The 15,813-nt window shown below is 40.1% G+C and overlaps 1 protein-coding gene across 1 annotated transcript; it reads right to left on the reverse strand.

The window, feature by feature from the left end:
* Positions 1 to 4,351: 4,351 nt before the first annotated feature.
* On the reverse strand, positions 4,352 to 14,884 carry surf4 (surfeit 4). The gene is made up of 6 exons (XM_034709658.1): positions 14,620 to 14,884; positions 11,186 to 11,372; positions 7,553 to 7,629; positions 7,423 to 7,466; positions 6,722 to 6,908; positions 4,352 to 5,581 (listed from the first exon to the last, which is right to left on the reverse strand). The coding sequence occupies exons 1-6, from the start codon at positions 14,665 to 14,667 to the stop codon at positions 5,315 to 5,317; spliced, it is 810 nt and encodes a 269-aa protein (XP_034565549.1). The 5' UTR covers positions 14,668 to 14,884; the 3' UTR covers positions 4,352 to 5,314.
* Between the last annotated feature and the right edge of the window lie 929 nt (positions 14,885 to 15,813).

Here is a 15,813-nt window from a genome sequence, read left to right on the forward strand (position 1 = left end):
TGCAAGACGGCAATAAAGAAGAAACACAAGAACTCTTAAAGTTGACAGGTTTTCAAATGAATGTTTTTATCATGATGTGAAAATGTTCTTGATGAACACTAAAAGTTCAGAAGACACAAAAGAGGACACAAGACAAGATCAAAATTATGAAATTGTGCAGACAAGGCAAAATTTGGTGCAAAAAAAATGTTCAGAACGCAATTATTTAGTTGTAAAAATGTTGTCTGCTGGTCAGAAAAGTCTTAAAAACAACATTAAAAAGGAGTGTGATGAAATCCAGATCATGATCCTGCCGTAGAAAAATAATGAGACAATATTTTTCCCACATTGCCCGACCCTAATGAAAAACATTTTCCTCCAGAAGAAGATCAAGTTTTCTAATGTTTACGTGGCTTGTGGAGAACTGAGGACTAAAAATAAAGCTGCCTACCTAGTTAGTGATTTATTGAGAAAAAAAAAGTAAAATAATTGTTATTAAATAGATATTTCATATATAACTTTTATGATTACTAAGTCTCAGTAGGAGCCAATGGCCCTGAGGTATTCTTACAACGTCAAATGTTGCCCTCTTTGAAAAAAGTTTGGACACCACTGAGTTAGAACATACAATTTATAGATGCATAGTGTTTTACAATATGAATAAGAGGTATGGAGGCTGTAAGAAAACAACAAACAATAATTTAAGGTTTAAAACACAGGCACTGTTCAGTGCTCTCATGCTGTCTGTCCCTCAGGATAGAACGGAAGGCTCCAAGTGTAATAAGTTCAGAGAGTTTCAGTTTAGTCTGTAGAGCATTTCATGCAATGAGGGCGGCAAAGCTGAAAGCTCTTCTTCCAAATTCAGTCCTTACCCGAGGAACAGTTAAAACAAGAGTAGTGCAAGAGCGCAAGGTATAGGAACTGATTTTTCTCTGCAATAAAGCGTACAAATAGTGAGGAATCAAGCCTAAAAGAGCCTTATAAATTAGGGTCAGACAGTGTTTGTATCTGTGTGCACTCAGAGAAGGAAAATTTGATTTCACATACAAATCACAAGGGTGGGTGAGACGACTATAGCCAGTGACAAATCTCAGTGCTGAATGAAAAACGGTGGGGATCATTGTACAGAGTTGAGTCTACAAAGTATTTGTGCATAGTACCTCAATCATATTTCGATTGAAAAAGCTCCTCTGTTATTAAAGTGATATTCAGTGAATTATTTAATGTGTAAGTTAAAGCTGCTGTTGATCGGAATGGTGTCAAAAACATTACTGTTTTTCTGCTAGGTTTGGAGAAAAGGTCATAATACCCATCGGTACTCATCTGTAAGTGAAGTAATTTGAAACTATTGCGAAATCTCTGTGTTTTCCAATGCCTATGTATGAAGCAATTTTATTATTACCCTCGTTCCTGTTACGACGGACCAATCATAGATAATCTCCAATCCTCTGTCCTGATTGGTCGAGTGGCAGCCCCACTATGTCGCCCTGACTAGCTGGGAAGCCACTACCTCCTCATAGAACGCGCATAGCCATAGACATATAAAGAGTAGATGCCGCATCGACCGCTACTACCTATTGCCGCTGACGAGCCGTGGGGCCGCCATCTTGGTCCGGTCACCCACTCCACTCAGTGTAATCTTTGGCAGGCGCAAGGAAGTGTCAGCGCATTTAATCAACCATAACTCGCTGAATACTAAACTGATTTTCATGCAGGATTTTTTTCTGCAAACGTCATACATGTAGGTTTGATACAGGACACATGGTTTGGCATATTTTAATGTTCACAGTGGGCTTAACAGTAATAGAATATTCTGATATGTGATATATGTGATGCATGACGGCTATATTGCCCCACAGTTCCTGGCATCTTGAAGTCTCTGCTATTTCAGTTTACGTTTACAGGTAGGATCACGGGTAGGATCACGGGTGGGATGGCCGGACCAAGACGGCGGCCTTATTTCTTGTGCCCCAGCAGCCAATGCGGCGTCTACTCTTTATATGTCTATGCGCATAACAATCTTTTGTGGGCGGGGTTACGGGAGCAGAGAGGGGAGGGATAGTGTTGAAATCTCTCTCCGAACTGATGTTTATATCACGACTACCAACAGCCGCTTTAACAGAAATGAGGCAGCAATTAACCCCTTTTTTTTTTTAAATTGTTTTAGATTTATTAAACAACTTATATTGGAAAAAATAGATTACATACATGATCTTTAACCTGCTTTAATTCCAACCAATATTCCACCTCAGTGGCCACCCTGGAATCCTGAACTATGGTTGGCTATTTGTCAAAAAAGAAGTCCATGTCCACCATAGTAAGCAAATAAGCAAATGTGTGTAGATAATACTGTTAATGATGATAAAATAAAACCCCACCCAAAACCAGAACACAACGGCAAGAGGAGGTGCTGTAATTCCAGAAATTAAGCTGGTTTCTTGAAATGGAAATGGTGTTGGCCATTGAGGGTGGCCAGATGTTGCACATAGTTTTCAGTTGTTGGTTTTAAGTCATTCAGTAATGAGATTCAAACTGAGTCAAAATATCACTTATAGTCTCAGATTTGAATTAAGGGTATTTTGTACATTCTATAAATAATTTAGTCTGTCAGTACTATCATGTACTATACAGTCACATCAATGCCCATCCACATCAGGGATGGCACCCGAGATACATTCAAAGCTCTTATTTTGAAAGCTGAAGCATCCCGACTTCCGGTCCTTTTGAGCACAGATGCACTTTGCTGATTAGTGAATGATGCTGCTGGAGTAAAGTGGGTTCACCACCATCATGTGGTGTATAAGGAAATTGCACATAATGATGGCGTGACCAAGACAATACAGGCAGTAATTTTGTAAGCAAGGCCAATCAGAAGCAAGTTTAAATGAAATAATGGACTTACTGTAAGAAGGTGTTACAGCAATACAGGTCACACCAACCTTCCAACAAAGTGTGACATTGCAGAATTAGAAGTGTCCCTTCTGTTTGTGATTCAAATCAATGAAAAAAATAATAATAAGAAGAATGTGGCCATCATATGAATTTATGACTGATTTGTATAGGTTATAATTATCATTAAAATATGTCCAAAATTCTTATTTAATGTACCTTTCTGTAGTGTATTCTTTATTATTTATATATGATCAATGAACTATTTCCACTTGTAATAATTTTGACATAATAGCAATGAAGAAGAAAGGTTGCCTGTCATGCAATTTAAAACATTACTTTCAAGGTATAGTGAATGAATAAACTATTCTACACTATTTAAAGTTGTGAGATATGGTGATTAATCCAGCATTATTTTTAGTCTGTTTTTTTTTATTCAAAAATATAGATTTAAATGATAAAATATCTTCAATTGATGCTCTAACCTCAAATGCCCTCATTCTATTTTATCCCACATCAGTGGTTTGGTGCCCCCCTGTGGTCATTTCTTGTAAAGCCCTGTATTGGCTTTGTTGTATCAAAAAAACGTGGTGTTCCTTTACACAATAAAACTGCAAATGTGTAGTTTATGACCATGAACAATTATAAACGCAATCCTTAAAATAACATTTAATTTAAAACTTTGAGGTTTGTCTTTTCTAAACAGCTTGGATGATTTGCTACAGTGTGTGGGCATTTTTTTTTTCCATATACCCACTTCTACAATTAGCTTTTATTAAAAAACATGAACTTTATTAAAGTGATACTGAATACATCATTGTATTGATTTTTTTTCCTCCACAAAAAATCTTATAAAAATGTTTAGGTCAGCTCAGTCTAGTAAGAGCACTGGTGTCCTGTATAAAACTCAGCAGTAAATTAAGCAGTTCTGTTTATGGGAAGAAACAAGAGTGAAGAGCACTGATCAGGGTAGCCATCACAAGCCCATTGCATCCGAACAAATAATAATCCTCATATGCTTCATGCTATATCCCACGTTTTATTCATAAAAAGAGACTAGAGAGGGACTAGCAATGTCACTGTAGTCCACTGGAGGTCAGTATTGAGTCAACGTTTTTAGCATTACAACAAAAAATGAGAGGAAGCTGAGCCCAGCATCTCTTCAGTTCAATACCCATTTATTTAAGTTAAATGCAGCAGATGTTTGTTATTCTTGTTTCATTCAGTTTTGAAAAGCATTGATTCTGAATGTATTCATCATCATTATCCAACAGGTCCACAAAGAACCTTTACTGTCCTTCATGTCCTTACTACAGTATTCACAGGAGCTGGATCTTGTCCGCCTGAAATAAGGTTAAAAAAAAAAAGTTTTAAAAGAGTAAAAATCTGGAAGCAGACAGTGATGTCATGTTTTTGCGTTTTTATTTCTTCGCCATGAACTTCCAAAATCAAAAAACAAAATGATCAAAAATACAATATAAACTTCTGAAAATCAATACACTGAATATTTTTTTATTTTCTTACACATGGCAAAAAACACTGAGCGAAGACAAAGTCCAGGTGGCTAGTGCCTCTGCTTAGTCCTCTTTGCTTTTTCTAGATCGCAGAATATGGTGTTTCACAAACGTTGAGCTTCCCCCCACTGATATCCCCGATCTTATACAGTTCACTATTTAGGCGTTTTGCCACAGACGTACAGTGCCCAATAACAACTCCTGGAGCTAACACCTGCGTTGAAGTTTTCAATCAAGTACTACTGCATTCCACCACTTTGTACACAATGTACACGTCCCCCCTAGGATTCGACTCCCCCCCTGAACGAATGTCAGTTGAGATTGAAAGTGTACAGACATAATAAAAGGCAGAATAAAAAAAAAAGAAGGGGGAGATGAAACCTGGAGAGTCAAGGCAAGTTGCTGTCAAATCAGTGCTTATGATTTCAGGGTCGACATGGCAACTCCAAGATCCAACGGCAGAAAAAGCTGAGCATCCATTGGTTGAACCCAAACTGCTGCACTCCTCCAATTTTTTCGGTTTTACTGAGAAAATACAAACGTTTATCTTTTCTAATTCACAACATCACCTCCATATTACTCACTTGTGTTCAGCTTTTCATTTTATCTGAACACAACAATTACATCTTTTCTTCCATCAGTTGTTTATCTTTGAGGTACACAAGAGAGGACGCACAAGAAGTGTTAAGAAATACTCTGGCATTATTTAAGTGCAACTAAAAACCAAAAGCTTGGATGAAACTAGAAAAATAACTGTCCATAGATGTCTGTGGTGGCGTCTGTGGATTTGGCGAAATGAAAAAAAAACTAGAAAACAAAAAAAGGTACCCTGATGAGGGGGAGCGGGATTACAGGGAGGGTCTTTGTGTCCCGGTCTGTGGGGGAAGTTAGTGGTGCTGTGCAATCCTCTGTTCTAACCCCCTATTTTCTATCTACCACTCCTTCTTTTTCTCGTCCATGGACACGCCGCCAGGTCCGAGCGCCACCACCAGCAGCAGGCCGCCGATGACCGAGGTGGTCTGGAAGAAGTCGTACTTGAGGAAGTCGTGCATGGGCTTGTATGCGGGGATGGTCCAGAACGCGTTGAAGTAGACGTTGATAGCCAGGAGCCACACGACGAGGGTCAACGCTGCTAGCTTGGTTTTGAAGCCGATGGCCACGAGGATGATGAGGGCGGTCCCGACCATGTTCTGCAGGATCTGTGGAAGAGGGGAAGAAGTTCATTTAAAGACCATTCCTTTACTTAAATGAATAGACTTAGAGTAGCAGTCATGTCGGTGCATCAGATACATTTTTCTGGGAAATAATGCACTATACTATTTTGTCTTCTCAATAATTCTACTTCTGCAACTGTCTAATCTGGAATCAGTGCATCGAAAGATTATAAATCGTTTTTACTCCAACTACCTCAATGTTTTACTTCTCATGCACGCACAAGTGACTTCTCTTTTGATCACCAGTTGGTGGTAACCCAGGAGTGCTGTGATGCATCAGCAAACGCAGGGCTCAAAAACACAAGAAGTAAATATTGTGCAAGCTCCCCTCTTGTAAGGTCACGGCTGTTTTGGCCCTGGTCTGACAAGACACAGACCACACTGGACCTCTTAAAGTGTGCTGTGGTGTCTGGCACGAAGACAATAGACCTGTGGATTGGACTTGCTTGTCCAGCATGTCCCCCTGATACTCCTTGGAAGTGAGATCTGGAGAAACTGTATGCCAAGTGAACACCTTGAGCTCACTTTTGTGTTCCTCCAGGCTTCTTCCATTGCTTCATAGTCTAGTTGACTGATCTGACCGAACCAGTATAGCTCCAGTTGCTTTTCTGTATAGTAGGACCACACAAGCCAGCTTTTGTTGCTTCCTACCCTCATCAATAGACCATATTCCCACAGCGGCCACCTTCATGTGACGACACACTCAGGGTGGGAAGCTCAAATATTGTTATCGTGTCTTCATGCTGTGTTCCAGGTCATATGCTGTGTAAACATATAAATCTGACACTCTGTGGTCATTTCACAGCTCAGAGAGATCAGACCATATTTGATTTGATTATTTGATCGGCCGCTAATTTAAAGTATCAGGTTGAGTTCAAAAGAAACTGCAGATACTTCATGATTGGATTTTACATCCCAGAAAAAGAGGGGGGGAGTCTACTTCACCTTCACCTGTCAGCTGTCACACTGTTACAGCTGATCAGTGTAGATTTACTCAAAAAAAAGAACTAATCTGTGATAACTGAACTTATTTGCTTGAGTTTCTGTCTCTGTTTGTGACTATTTGGTGCTGCATCATTGGTTTGAAATGAATGATGAAATGTCCATGCTGGTGTCGGTACTCACAGAGAAGAAGTTGGAGTCGAAGTGAAGCAGAGTCATGAACATGAGCACCAGCAGTACTCGACCGCCCAGCTGCATGTACTGCTTCGGCGAACTCTCCCCCATGGAGGGGACTCCAGCAAACATACTCTTCCCTTCCGAGCGGGACTCGGCTAGCAGCAGGAGCAGACCGCCACCGAGGGCGAGGTTCCTGTGAGAGAAGAGATATTAAAAGAAACAGTTAGACTTGAAGTTTAATAACCACAGACGTTCAGAGCAAACAGCCATGGCATTACTTATTTCATTTCTATTTAAAGCTGGTACTCAAATCATGAATAATTCTTCAAACTGTTTCTCAAATATATTTTAATTTACCAATCATTTATACTATTTATTCCAGTGCTGACATCACCCTGACTTGCAGCACATAATTACAACTACACAAAGTGCTGATACACACAAATGAGTAGCACAGTATTCAGCAGGCCCAGCCATTTACTCATCTGGCCTGCTGCTGATGTTTACATAAATCACAGGTTTTACGTAAAGTAATTACAGTAATTGTCTGTGTCTGCCCGACAGCTCAGACCTCGCCTAATCTACGACCACATCAATCAAATCAAATGTGAAGTGAAAGCACAACTTGTGAAAAACTCCTGCACTCTAACATCTGTTATGCCACACATGTGTGCAACTGTGTCTGTATATCAAAGACTTTCACTCACCTCATCAAGAATTTAAGGTCCCATAAAATGCTGTAAGCTACAGTCTGTGGAGATAAAAAGAGATGTCAGAACATTATATATTATATGTGTATATTACATTACCAATGTGATGCACTGTTTAAGTTCTTACCTGTAGTGCTATGATGCCAAACAGACCAAAGCAGGCATACTGTACAAAATTTCTACTGAGGATGAGGACACAACCACCTGTTGGACAAACACAGGGTGAAATATTAAAAACATGAAAACAGCATGGTTTAATATTGTCCTTCATAATGAAAAATACCATCATGAGCTATGATTTCTAATTCTACTCCAATAAATCATAACCACTGTTTTCAAACAAGCTGTCACTGAGGGTCTCTTAGTCCACACCATGATAAAAGAGGTAGTTAGATTTCACCATGGAAGAGGAAACATGGGAGCCTGTGTCTTCACTGTGACACAAACACCACTGTTGGTGAAAATCGATCTGACACAACTCATACGTGTTACCAGATTACTTTCATTAAGCATACTTTTAGTCTAATTTATTTACTTTTGGTCATTTTGCAGACTTTCTTCTTCACTCTCTAAAGCATCTCCTCATATTTCCTCAGAGGCTCTCTGACTTTGTCTTTTATTAAAGCCATGTTTTGGGGCATTTTCTCCATTATTGGATAGAAAAGCTGAAGAGAGACAGGAAATGTGGGGAGTAGAGAGTTGGGGAACTGGCTCTGGAAGTACTGGAAAACCACATACACGCAAATTCAAAAAAGCCCATCTTTACAGCAGAACTGAACATGTTTACAGCCTGGTGCAAAAATGAGTGTCGTCTGGGTGGCTAATTTCTTGGGATGAATTTTTTCATATGTGGCAATTTTGAAGATATTAAGATTATGAGTTTTCCATTATGAGAGGCACAGCTGACTTGATTGACAGGTGGGAACACTGTAGCTGTTGGCTAGGAGGCTCAAAGCCCACCTCTTTACCTCACACTAGCTTGACAGCAGTTTGGTTAAGTTCAGGATTTCAAATATGGCTCCCGCTGACGATCGGCTTCAAAACAGCGCTTCAGAAACAGATGTGACATTGAGGATACAAGTCCATTATTTATACAGTCTGTGGGGAAGAGAGGCAGCATAAGACAGAGGCCAGGAGTCCAACCTGTGTAACTATCTTTGTTTTCTAAGTGATATTTTTGGGGCATTTTGGGCATTATTGAACCAGACAGCTGAAGAGAGATTGGACATGTGGAGGGTAAAGAGTGAGTGAAGACATGCACAGCAAATGATTGAGGCCGAGAGTTGAACCAGCAACCTCTGCGATGAGGACTATAGCCTCTGTATTTGGGGCATGGGCTAAAACTGCTAGGCCTACAGTGCCCCATAATACGAGCATCTTTTAGCCTTTTATTGAGGTGATGTTACATAATTCATCTTGACAAATTTCACACGGGAGCCTGCTTTTTTTCTTTGTGCTGCTTAATCTGTCATAGCATGTCATGACTAAATTTTGGTGGGCAATAAATGGCAGGATATGCATGAATGTATGACAAACTGTCTGTTTGCTTCAGCATTACTCAACATAAAGCATATGACTCCCACCACAAGTCTTCCACTGTTCTGCTATGCTATGGTGATTACAGACTGCAGCGATACTAGCTTCATATTCTGGCTCTGACATGACAGGAAAGAAGCCAGACATCAGCTTGCTACTTTCTTGCCATGTTTTGGGTGATGTCTTCATCAGTGTGCAGTGTGAACTGCTGCTCAGACAGCTCGTGTTCTTCAAAGTTTGAAGTTTGGAGAGCTTGGAGATATGCTTTGATTCTACTCCAGTATAATGACCAGATTCTTTCACAAGAGGTTTGCTGCTTTTTCTTCCTCCAACGAGTCTCGTCAGTTTCTCCTGACCTCCCTAATCAGCGAGGTGGTTTACAGTACAGAGGTGAAGTTCACTGTGTGTTTATTGCATAACTATCAGCCCACTGTAGACACAACTGGCCTTAAAGTCACCATGCACACTTTAAAGTCTTTATGCATTTCAACTTTTAAACTTGGAGCATGACTCTGACACATTTCAACCTTCTGGAGATGGGTTTCAGTGCTGACATGTCATCATTTTTTCACCTTTGTTTTACTCACTCGTCTTATAACTGTTCCCTAAATTTGAGTAATTCATTCAGTGATACAAAAAGCATCTACTGTAAAATCTTGCACTGGTATATAGGACACAGTCTGGTTTTAGGGGCAGATGTGTTGCTCATTCAAGTACCATCTGTTATCAACCGTACAGTCGTTGAGCTCAGCCTATAGTAGCATCGATAGTTAAGAGGTACGGATGTACACTCTGCCCAAGATCAATTCACCAACATGCACACCAGCCCCCTATGCCAGTATTAAATTGAAGAGCCTTTTCAATCAAACCAGCACTCCACACGGTTTATATAGTTAATAGAAAAGCTCAATTTTCTTCAAATCTCTTTTTTTATAGCACATTTCTCTAAACATGCTTTTACAGGCGATGTTATCTGAGTGTGCTTTAAATCTCCAGATGCTGCTTTTATTCAATTTCAGGCAACATCACAGACAAGATGTTATATCATTTGATTGTTTTAACCTTTTGTCTTATGTTCTTTTTATTCATCTGACACTGTTTTATTTCCTTTTATTTGTTGGTGGTTTTCAGTTTTTGGTTGTTTTTTTTACACTGTTGTTTTTTTATATATATCTTTTGAGGTCCTAATCTTTTTTTTTTGTTTAATTTCCTTCTAATTTCTGCCATTTGAGATTTTTATGCTATTAACGCCCTGCTGTTTTGTGTAACTTTTTTTTTTTTTTCATTTTTGGTCATTATCCTCCTCAATTTTTTAAATTTTTATTTCTGATTTATAAAGCACTTTGTTACTCTGTTTTGAAAATTGCAATATAAGTAGGGTTTGTATAATTATTATTTTCATTATTATTATTATTATTATTGTTATAAGTATTATCATTATTATTATTGTTGTTATTGTAGAATATGGAATAGCATGAAAAAAGCCCCACTAGACTGGTCCACCTTGCTATGTATCATGGCATTCTTTGGGCACTGAAGCGATTGCGTGCTTCCTCTGGATAAAATACTGTAACACAATAAAATTCCTCCCTCTGAGTTTTACACTGGTATATTGTTCGAGCCAGTGTGTAGAACGCAGCTCACTTTTAAAATGACAACAAAAAGGTATTAAAGGTACAGTGTGTAGAAATCTGAATATTTAGTGATATCTAGCAGCCAGATTCAAGACTGAAACACTCCCTTACACATCTCTGTCATCGGGGAAATTCCAGAAGCAACATCAGACTTTGAGGACAAAAAGCTTCTGTGATGCATCCTCAACATGATCCTCTATTTGTCAAGATTTTACTTTCAACAACTTCTATCAATACAAATCCCATTGTGCACTACAACAACCTCTCCTTTGTCTTCCAACAGATGCATAATCGGTGGCCTCCCACTAAACTCAAAAACGTGTAGGTTGTCCCTTCTGTGTTACTGTAACACATGGCAAGATGGCAGCCTCTGTGGAGGGGGACCCGCTCATTATGAAAACATAGAAGGCTTATTATAAACGTTATATTATGTACACTAATTTAAACATACTTATAAATACACTATTCCACTTCTTCTGAATCTGTTCTGCTAAATGCTGCTAAATACCACACACCGCACCTTTAAATGTGTGTCAAATTATTTCCATTCTTCATCTCGTGCTCAGACCCTCGTCGGACCATTCACTCACCCAGCTGTCCTATGAGGTTAAGCAGCACAAAGCAGGTAGCCAGGAAGTAGCCACAGCTCCAGGTAGCCTCAATGTAGTCTCTCTGCTCGTTCCACTGGAACCACATGCGGATGCCATCTTCCAGGAAAGTGCTGATGAGACATAGACGTGCCAGGTGGGGCAGGTACTGTTTGGTTACCCGCAGGAACTGTGTGACAGAGAGAGAGAGAGAGAGAGAGAGAGAGAGAGAGAGAGAGAGAGAGAGAGAGAGAGAGAGAGAGAGAGAGAGAGAGAGAGAGAGAGAGAGAGAGAGAGAGAGAAATAAATACGTGAAAGAACATTTAAGGAATGTGGTTCACAAGGGAAACTGAGGAAGAGCAGCTTTGTGACATGTCGAATTACAACTTGAGTTAACCAACAACAACTTTATATAATCTGATCAATTCTGATTATTTATTCGAAGAAGAAGAAGAAGAAGAAGAAGAAGAAGAAGAAGAAGAAGAAGAAGAAGAAGAAGAAGAAGAAGAAGAAGAGAAGAAGAAGAAGAAGAAGAAGAAGAAGAAGAAGAAGAAGAGAAGAAGAAGAAGAAGAAGAAGAAGAAGAAGAAGAAGAAGAAGAAGAAGAATCGATGCAGTAGTTATCTGGCACCCATAAGCGAGGGCACATTACCCCCATCCTTGCCTCCCTTCACTGGCTCCCTGTTCATTGTAGGATTCATTTTAAGATTTTATTGTTTGTTTTTAAATCTTTAAATGGAGTAGCTCCACAGTATATTTCCACCCTCCTACAAAGCTACACTCCCACTAGGTCTTTGAGGTCTACTGGTCAGCTGCTTCTTGTGGTCCTTAGGCTGAAAACCAAGGGTGGCCGCGCACTCTGGGCAGTGGTCCCCAAACTGTGGAACGCGTTGTCCCTTATATTACTGACTTAATATCCCATCTTAAAACATATTTTTCTCCTTGGCTTTTAACCCAGCATGAGAGTTGTGTGGTCTCTGTCTCTGTCTGTTCTTTTATCCTATTTTTATTTGTTTTTTAATTATTTTTCAAAGTGTTTTATGCGTTTTATTATCCATCCATCCATTATCTTGACCACTTATCCCGTTAGGGGTCACGGGGGGCTGGAGCCTATCCTAGCTGGTTTCGGGCGGAAGGCAGGGTACACCCTGGACAGGTCGCCAACCTATCACAGGGCTAACACAGAGAGACAGACAACTATTCACACACACACTCACACCTACACCTACGGGCAATTTAGAGTGATCAATCAACCAGGTAAGCATGTTTTTGGACTGTGGGAGGAAGCCGGAGCACCCAGAGAGAACCCACGCATGCAAACTCCACACAGAAAGGCACCTGCCCGGGCGTTTTATTTTGATTATTGCATTTTATTCTATTTTATTTTCTGACAGCGTTTTATGTTCTGTTTGTTTAAATGTATATACCTCACTGTGCAGCACTTTGATATGTTTTTTTAAAAATGTGCTATACAAATGAAGTGGATTAGATTAACCTAAGTGAATGTTATACCAGCTATTTGGAAAAGAACTTCTTCTTTGGATAAACATGTTTTTTAACTACAATGAGTCGTTCTGTCAGATAGCGTGGACAGCTTTGTGAATTAGGAGAAAGAGCAATGACTGCCTGAAGCTAAAGCAAATGTTCTGCTTGTCGTTTAGCAAGTTATATTTCTGCCTTGAAAAAGTAAATAAAATGATGTCAGAAAGAACAAAATGTACTTTTGTGATTTTTTTGGTTTGTTCAGAGTTATTTTCACATCGTACACTTTTCATTTCATTGTATATAAAGCTGACATCAAACAATAACTCTTGTGTATCCTGGAATCAGTACGATAGGGTCTATAATCTTTATTAAACATCGAGGGGATCTATGAAAAGAGGGATGAAGTTATACTCTGTAGGGTATTGTTCCTCATAAGACTTTCATGTTGAATATTCAGGGTCTAAACTGACTGATCATGTGACTGCTTCTCAAAAGAATAAATTGTAGAGTAAACATGAAAGAAGGGAAACGCGAAGAGCTGATGTTTTGTTGCGTACCACAATATCAAGCATGTGTCTCCCTGCTACAGCCCCCTAACCGCCTGTTGAACTATTTGTGACATCAAAAAGTTGGACCAACCTAAGTTTGTAAGTCACAAACGAATTCACGGCCAAGATCCTCAGACACTACACTGACACAGTAGAGCAGCACTGACCTGCCCCCTTCCCTTCCCCGCCTACCCTGCAGTCCACATCAGCACTGTCAGACCTCAGCAGCCTATCAGCGTCAACCAACTCCCACTACGACTGCTATGTGTGACATGAATGGACTAAGTTGGAGCCAATCCGTACAAGACCCAAGGTTACCGCAACAGCCTAGAAATAGACCATTTTGTAGGGTGTCATGCAAGTAACATGCTCAAGACCCCTTAGGGAGGAATGTAAGAAGAGAAGGGGGCTGAAGAGGGAGCAGTTTAAGACTTTTTAGGATCCCTACGCCTTGATGACTCGTGATAGGAATCCTTCAGTTGTAAGAAGAATAGGGAAGTGGTGATATCAAGTCAACACAACCAGCACCCAGAATGACTTAATGGTCTTGCTTTGAGGACAGAGTACTCTCCTGATGTCAAGGCAAACACTGACAGTCCCTGCTTGTCCTGCACAAACACAAGGCCATGAATCAAGCACAAAACACTGCAGCACAAACATCTCCTCTTATCAACCAGCACTAGCTTTTCAGGCACAGGAAGGTGTATGCAGCAAATTCAGGCAGCTGAGGTTGTCCAAGTTGAGAGTAACTTGGGTCAAGGCAGACCTGAAACCTGATCTTGACACCTGAGCTCACCTATAAAAGATAACTGTATTCACAATGGCTACAGAAGCACAAGGGAAAACAACATCAGAATGGAGATAACTGCAGGAAAAGCTGCTTGAGTGACAAAGTGAAGGATTGCATGCAGTTTTAAGGGCCTTCTGCAGCTAATCTAATTTACTCAATCACCTGTAGCTACAAGTGAGGTTGCTTAATAACAATATGACTAATATTGTGAGCTAATAACTCAGAGGCTAGCTTAGTGCTTTCACAATCGTGTCTGGCACTGTCTTGTCTGTGATACTGTTAATAAACCACGTTTAGATACAAACAACAAGCTAACAAGCTGTCACTACAAAAGTGTACCTGAAGCGTTAACAGGTACAAATTATAGTGTCAGTGTATCGGCGTGGATTCACTATGCTAGCTGTCTAATCCACCTGGGTGCACATGTCAGCCCCGAACACCTTCACTGTTTGTCAGACCATGCGAAAGGTATATTAATTGGCTCTAAATGATGTCATGTTAGGTCTGTCTGTAAGCGTGGATCACCTGTAGGTACAATAACACACCTCGAACCGAGCCTTACAAAGTAGTTAGCAGCTAACATGCTAGCAGCGGTGTAGTGCTTAAATTGGTTACCTGGTCCGCCACGTCTTCGGCTGTGTTCATGAGATCCTCCTGTCCCATGTTGATGAAATATAAGCGGTGTTAATATTTAAGGCTAAGCGCAACACAGTGTCTGTGTGTTGGGGTTTCTCGCTCGCACTGGTCCTCCCCCCGGTAACGTTATTTACTTGAAGATTTCCCGATGATCTCCTGCACGCAGAGAAAGGCCGCCTCCGCCCCACAATGCCCCGCGGTTTGACGAGAGACACACAGGGCCCCCCTACATGGTGCTGCAACCGCTGTATGCCACGTATACTGATCCGACCAGGGGCTCCACAGAGAGACTCAGCCTTGTTTACGACTGGTAAACCTGTAAACAAGCACAAGTTTATACCCTCTTAGTCATCTGTACTCTCTTATAATAAGAACTGAGACGTGCTTATGATTAATGTTACAAACACTGCACACACACTCTCATCGACTACCCTGTGTGGCTATGAGAAAATGGCAACTTAATTGGTTTAAATTGAATTTACAAACACATACTTACGGAAGAGGAGTAGGGCCCCAGAAAAAAAAAATTAAGATCATTTTCTTTTTTTTAATAATTATTCTGAGAAAAAGTCAGAATTCTGAATTTAATCTCAGAAGTCAGAATTCTGAGAATAAAGTCAAAATTCTGACTTTAATCTCAGAATTCTGACTTTATTCTCAGAATTCTGACTTCTGAGATTAAATTTACAAAAGGAAAGGAAGGAAGGAAAGGAAAGGTACTTTATTAATCCCCAGGGGGGAAATTCAATTTTTCACTCATGCTTTTTTTGGACATGCTGCACATTCAGGTTTTTTGGTATATACATACAATGCACACACATGCAGTGAGCATGCACTTAGGGAGAGATGTCAAAATGAGGATACTGCCATCAACCAGCACACCCCAAGCAGTTGGGGGTTTGGTGCCTTGCTCAAGGACACCTCGGCAGTGCCCAGGAAAGTGAACCAGCACCTCTCCAGCCACCAGTCCACTTGCCAAACTTCGTCCATACTGGCACTCGAACCGGCGACCCCAAAAAGATGTAACGCTTACAAAGTTGGAGACAAATTTACATTTTGGAAAACATTCTTATCAAGGCCAAAGCAAACTTACAAAAGATGAAACACTTTTAACATTAAGTTTTGTTAATGCTACCTCATTTTAAACTTTTCTTTCCACTCTTACCTATTTTA

This window comes from Notolabrus celidotus, chromosome 19 (genome assembly GCF_009762535.1).
Source record: "Notolabrus celidotus isolate fNotCel1 chromosome 19, fNotCel1.pri, whole genome shotgun sequence".
In the NCBI taxonomy this organism is placed as follows: domain Eukaryota; kingdom Metazoa; phylum Chordata; class Actinopteri; order Labriformes; family Labridae; genus Notolabrus; species Notolabrus celidotus.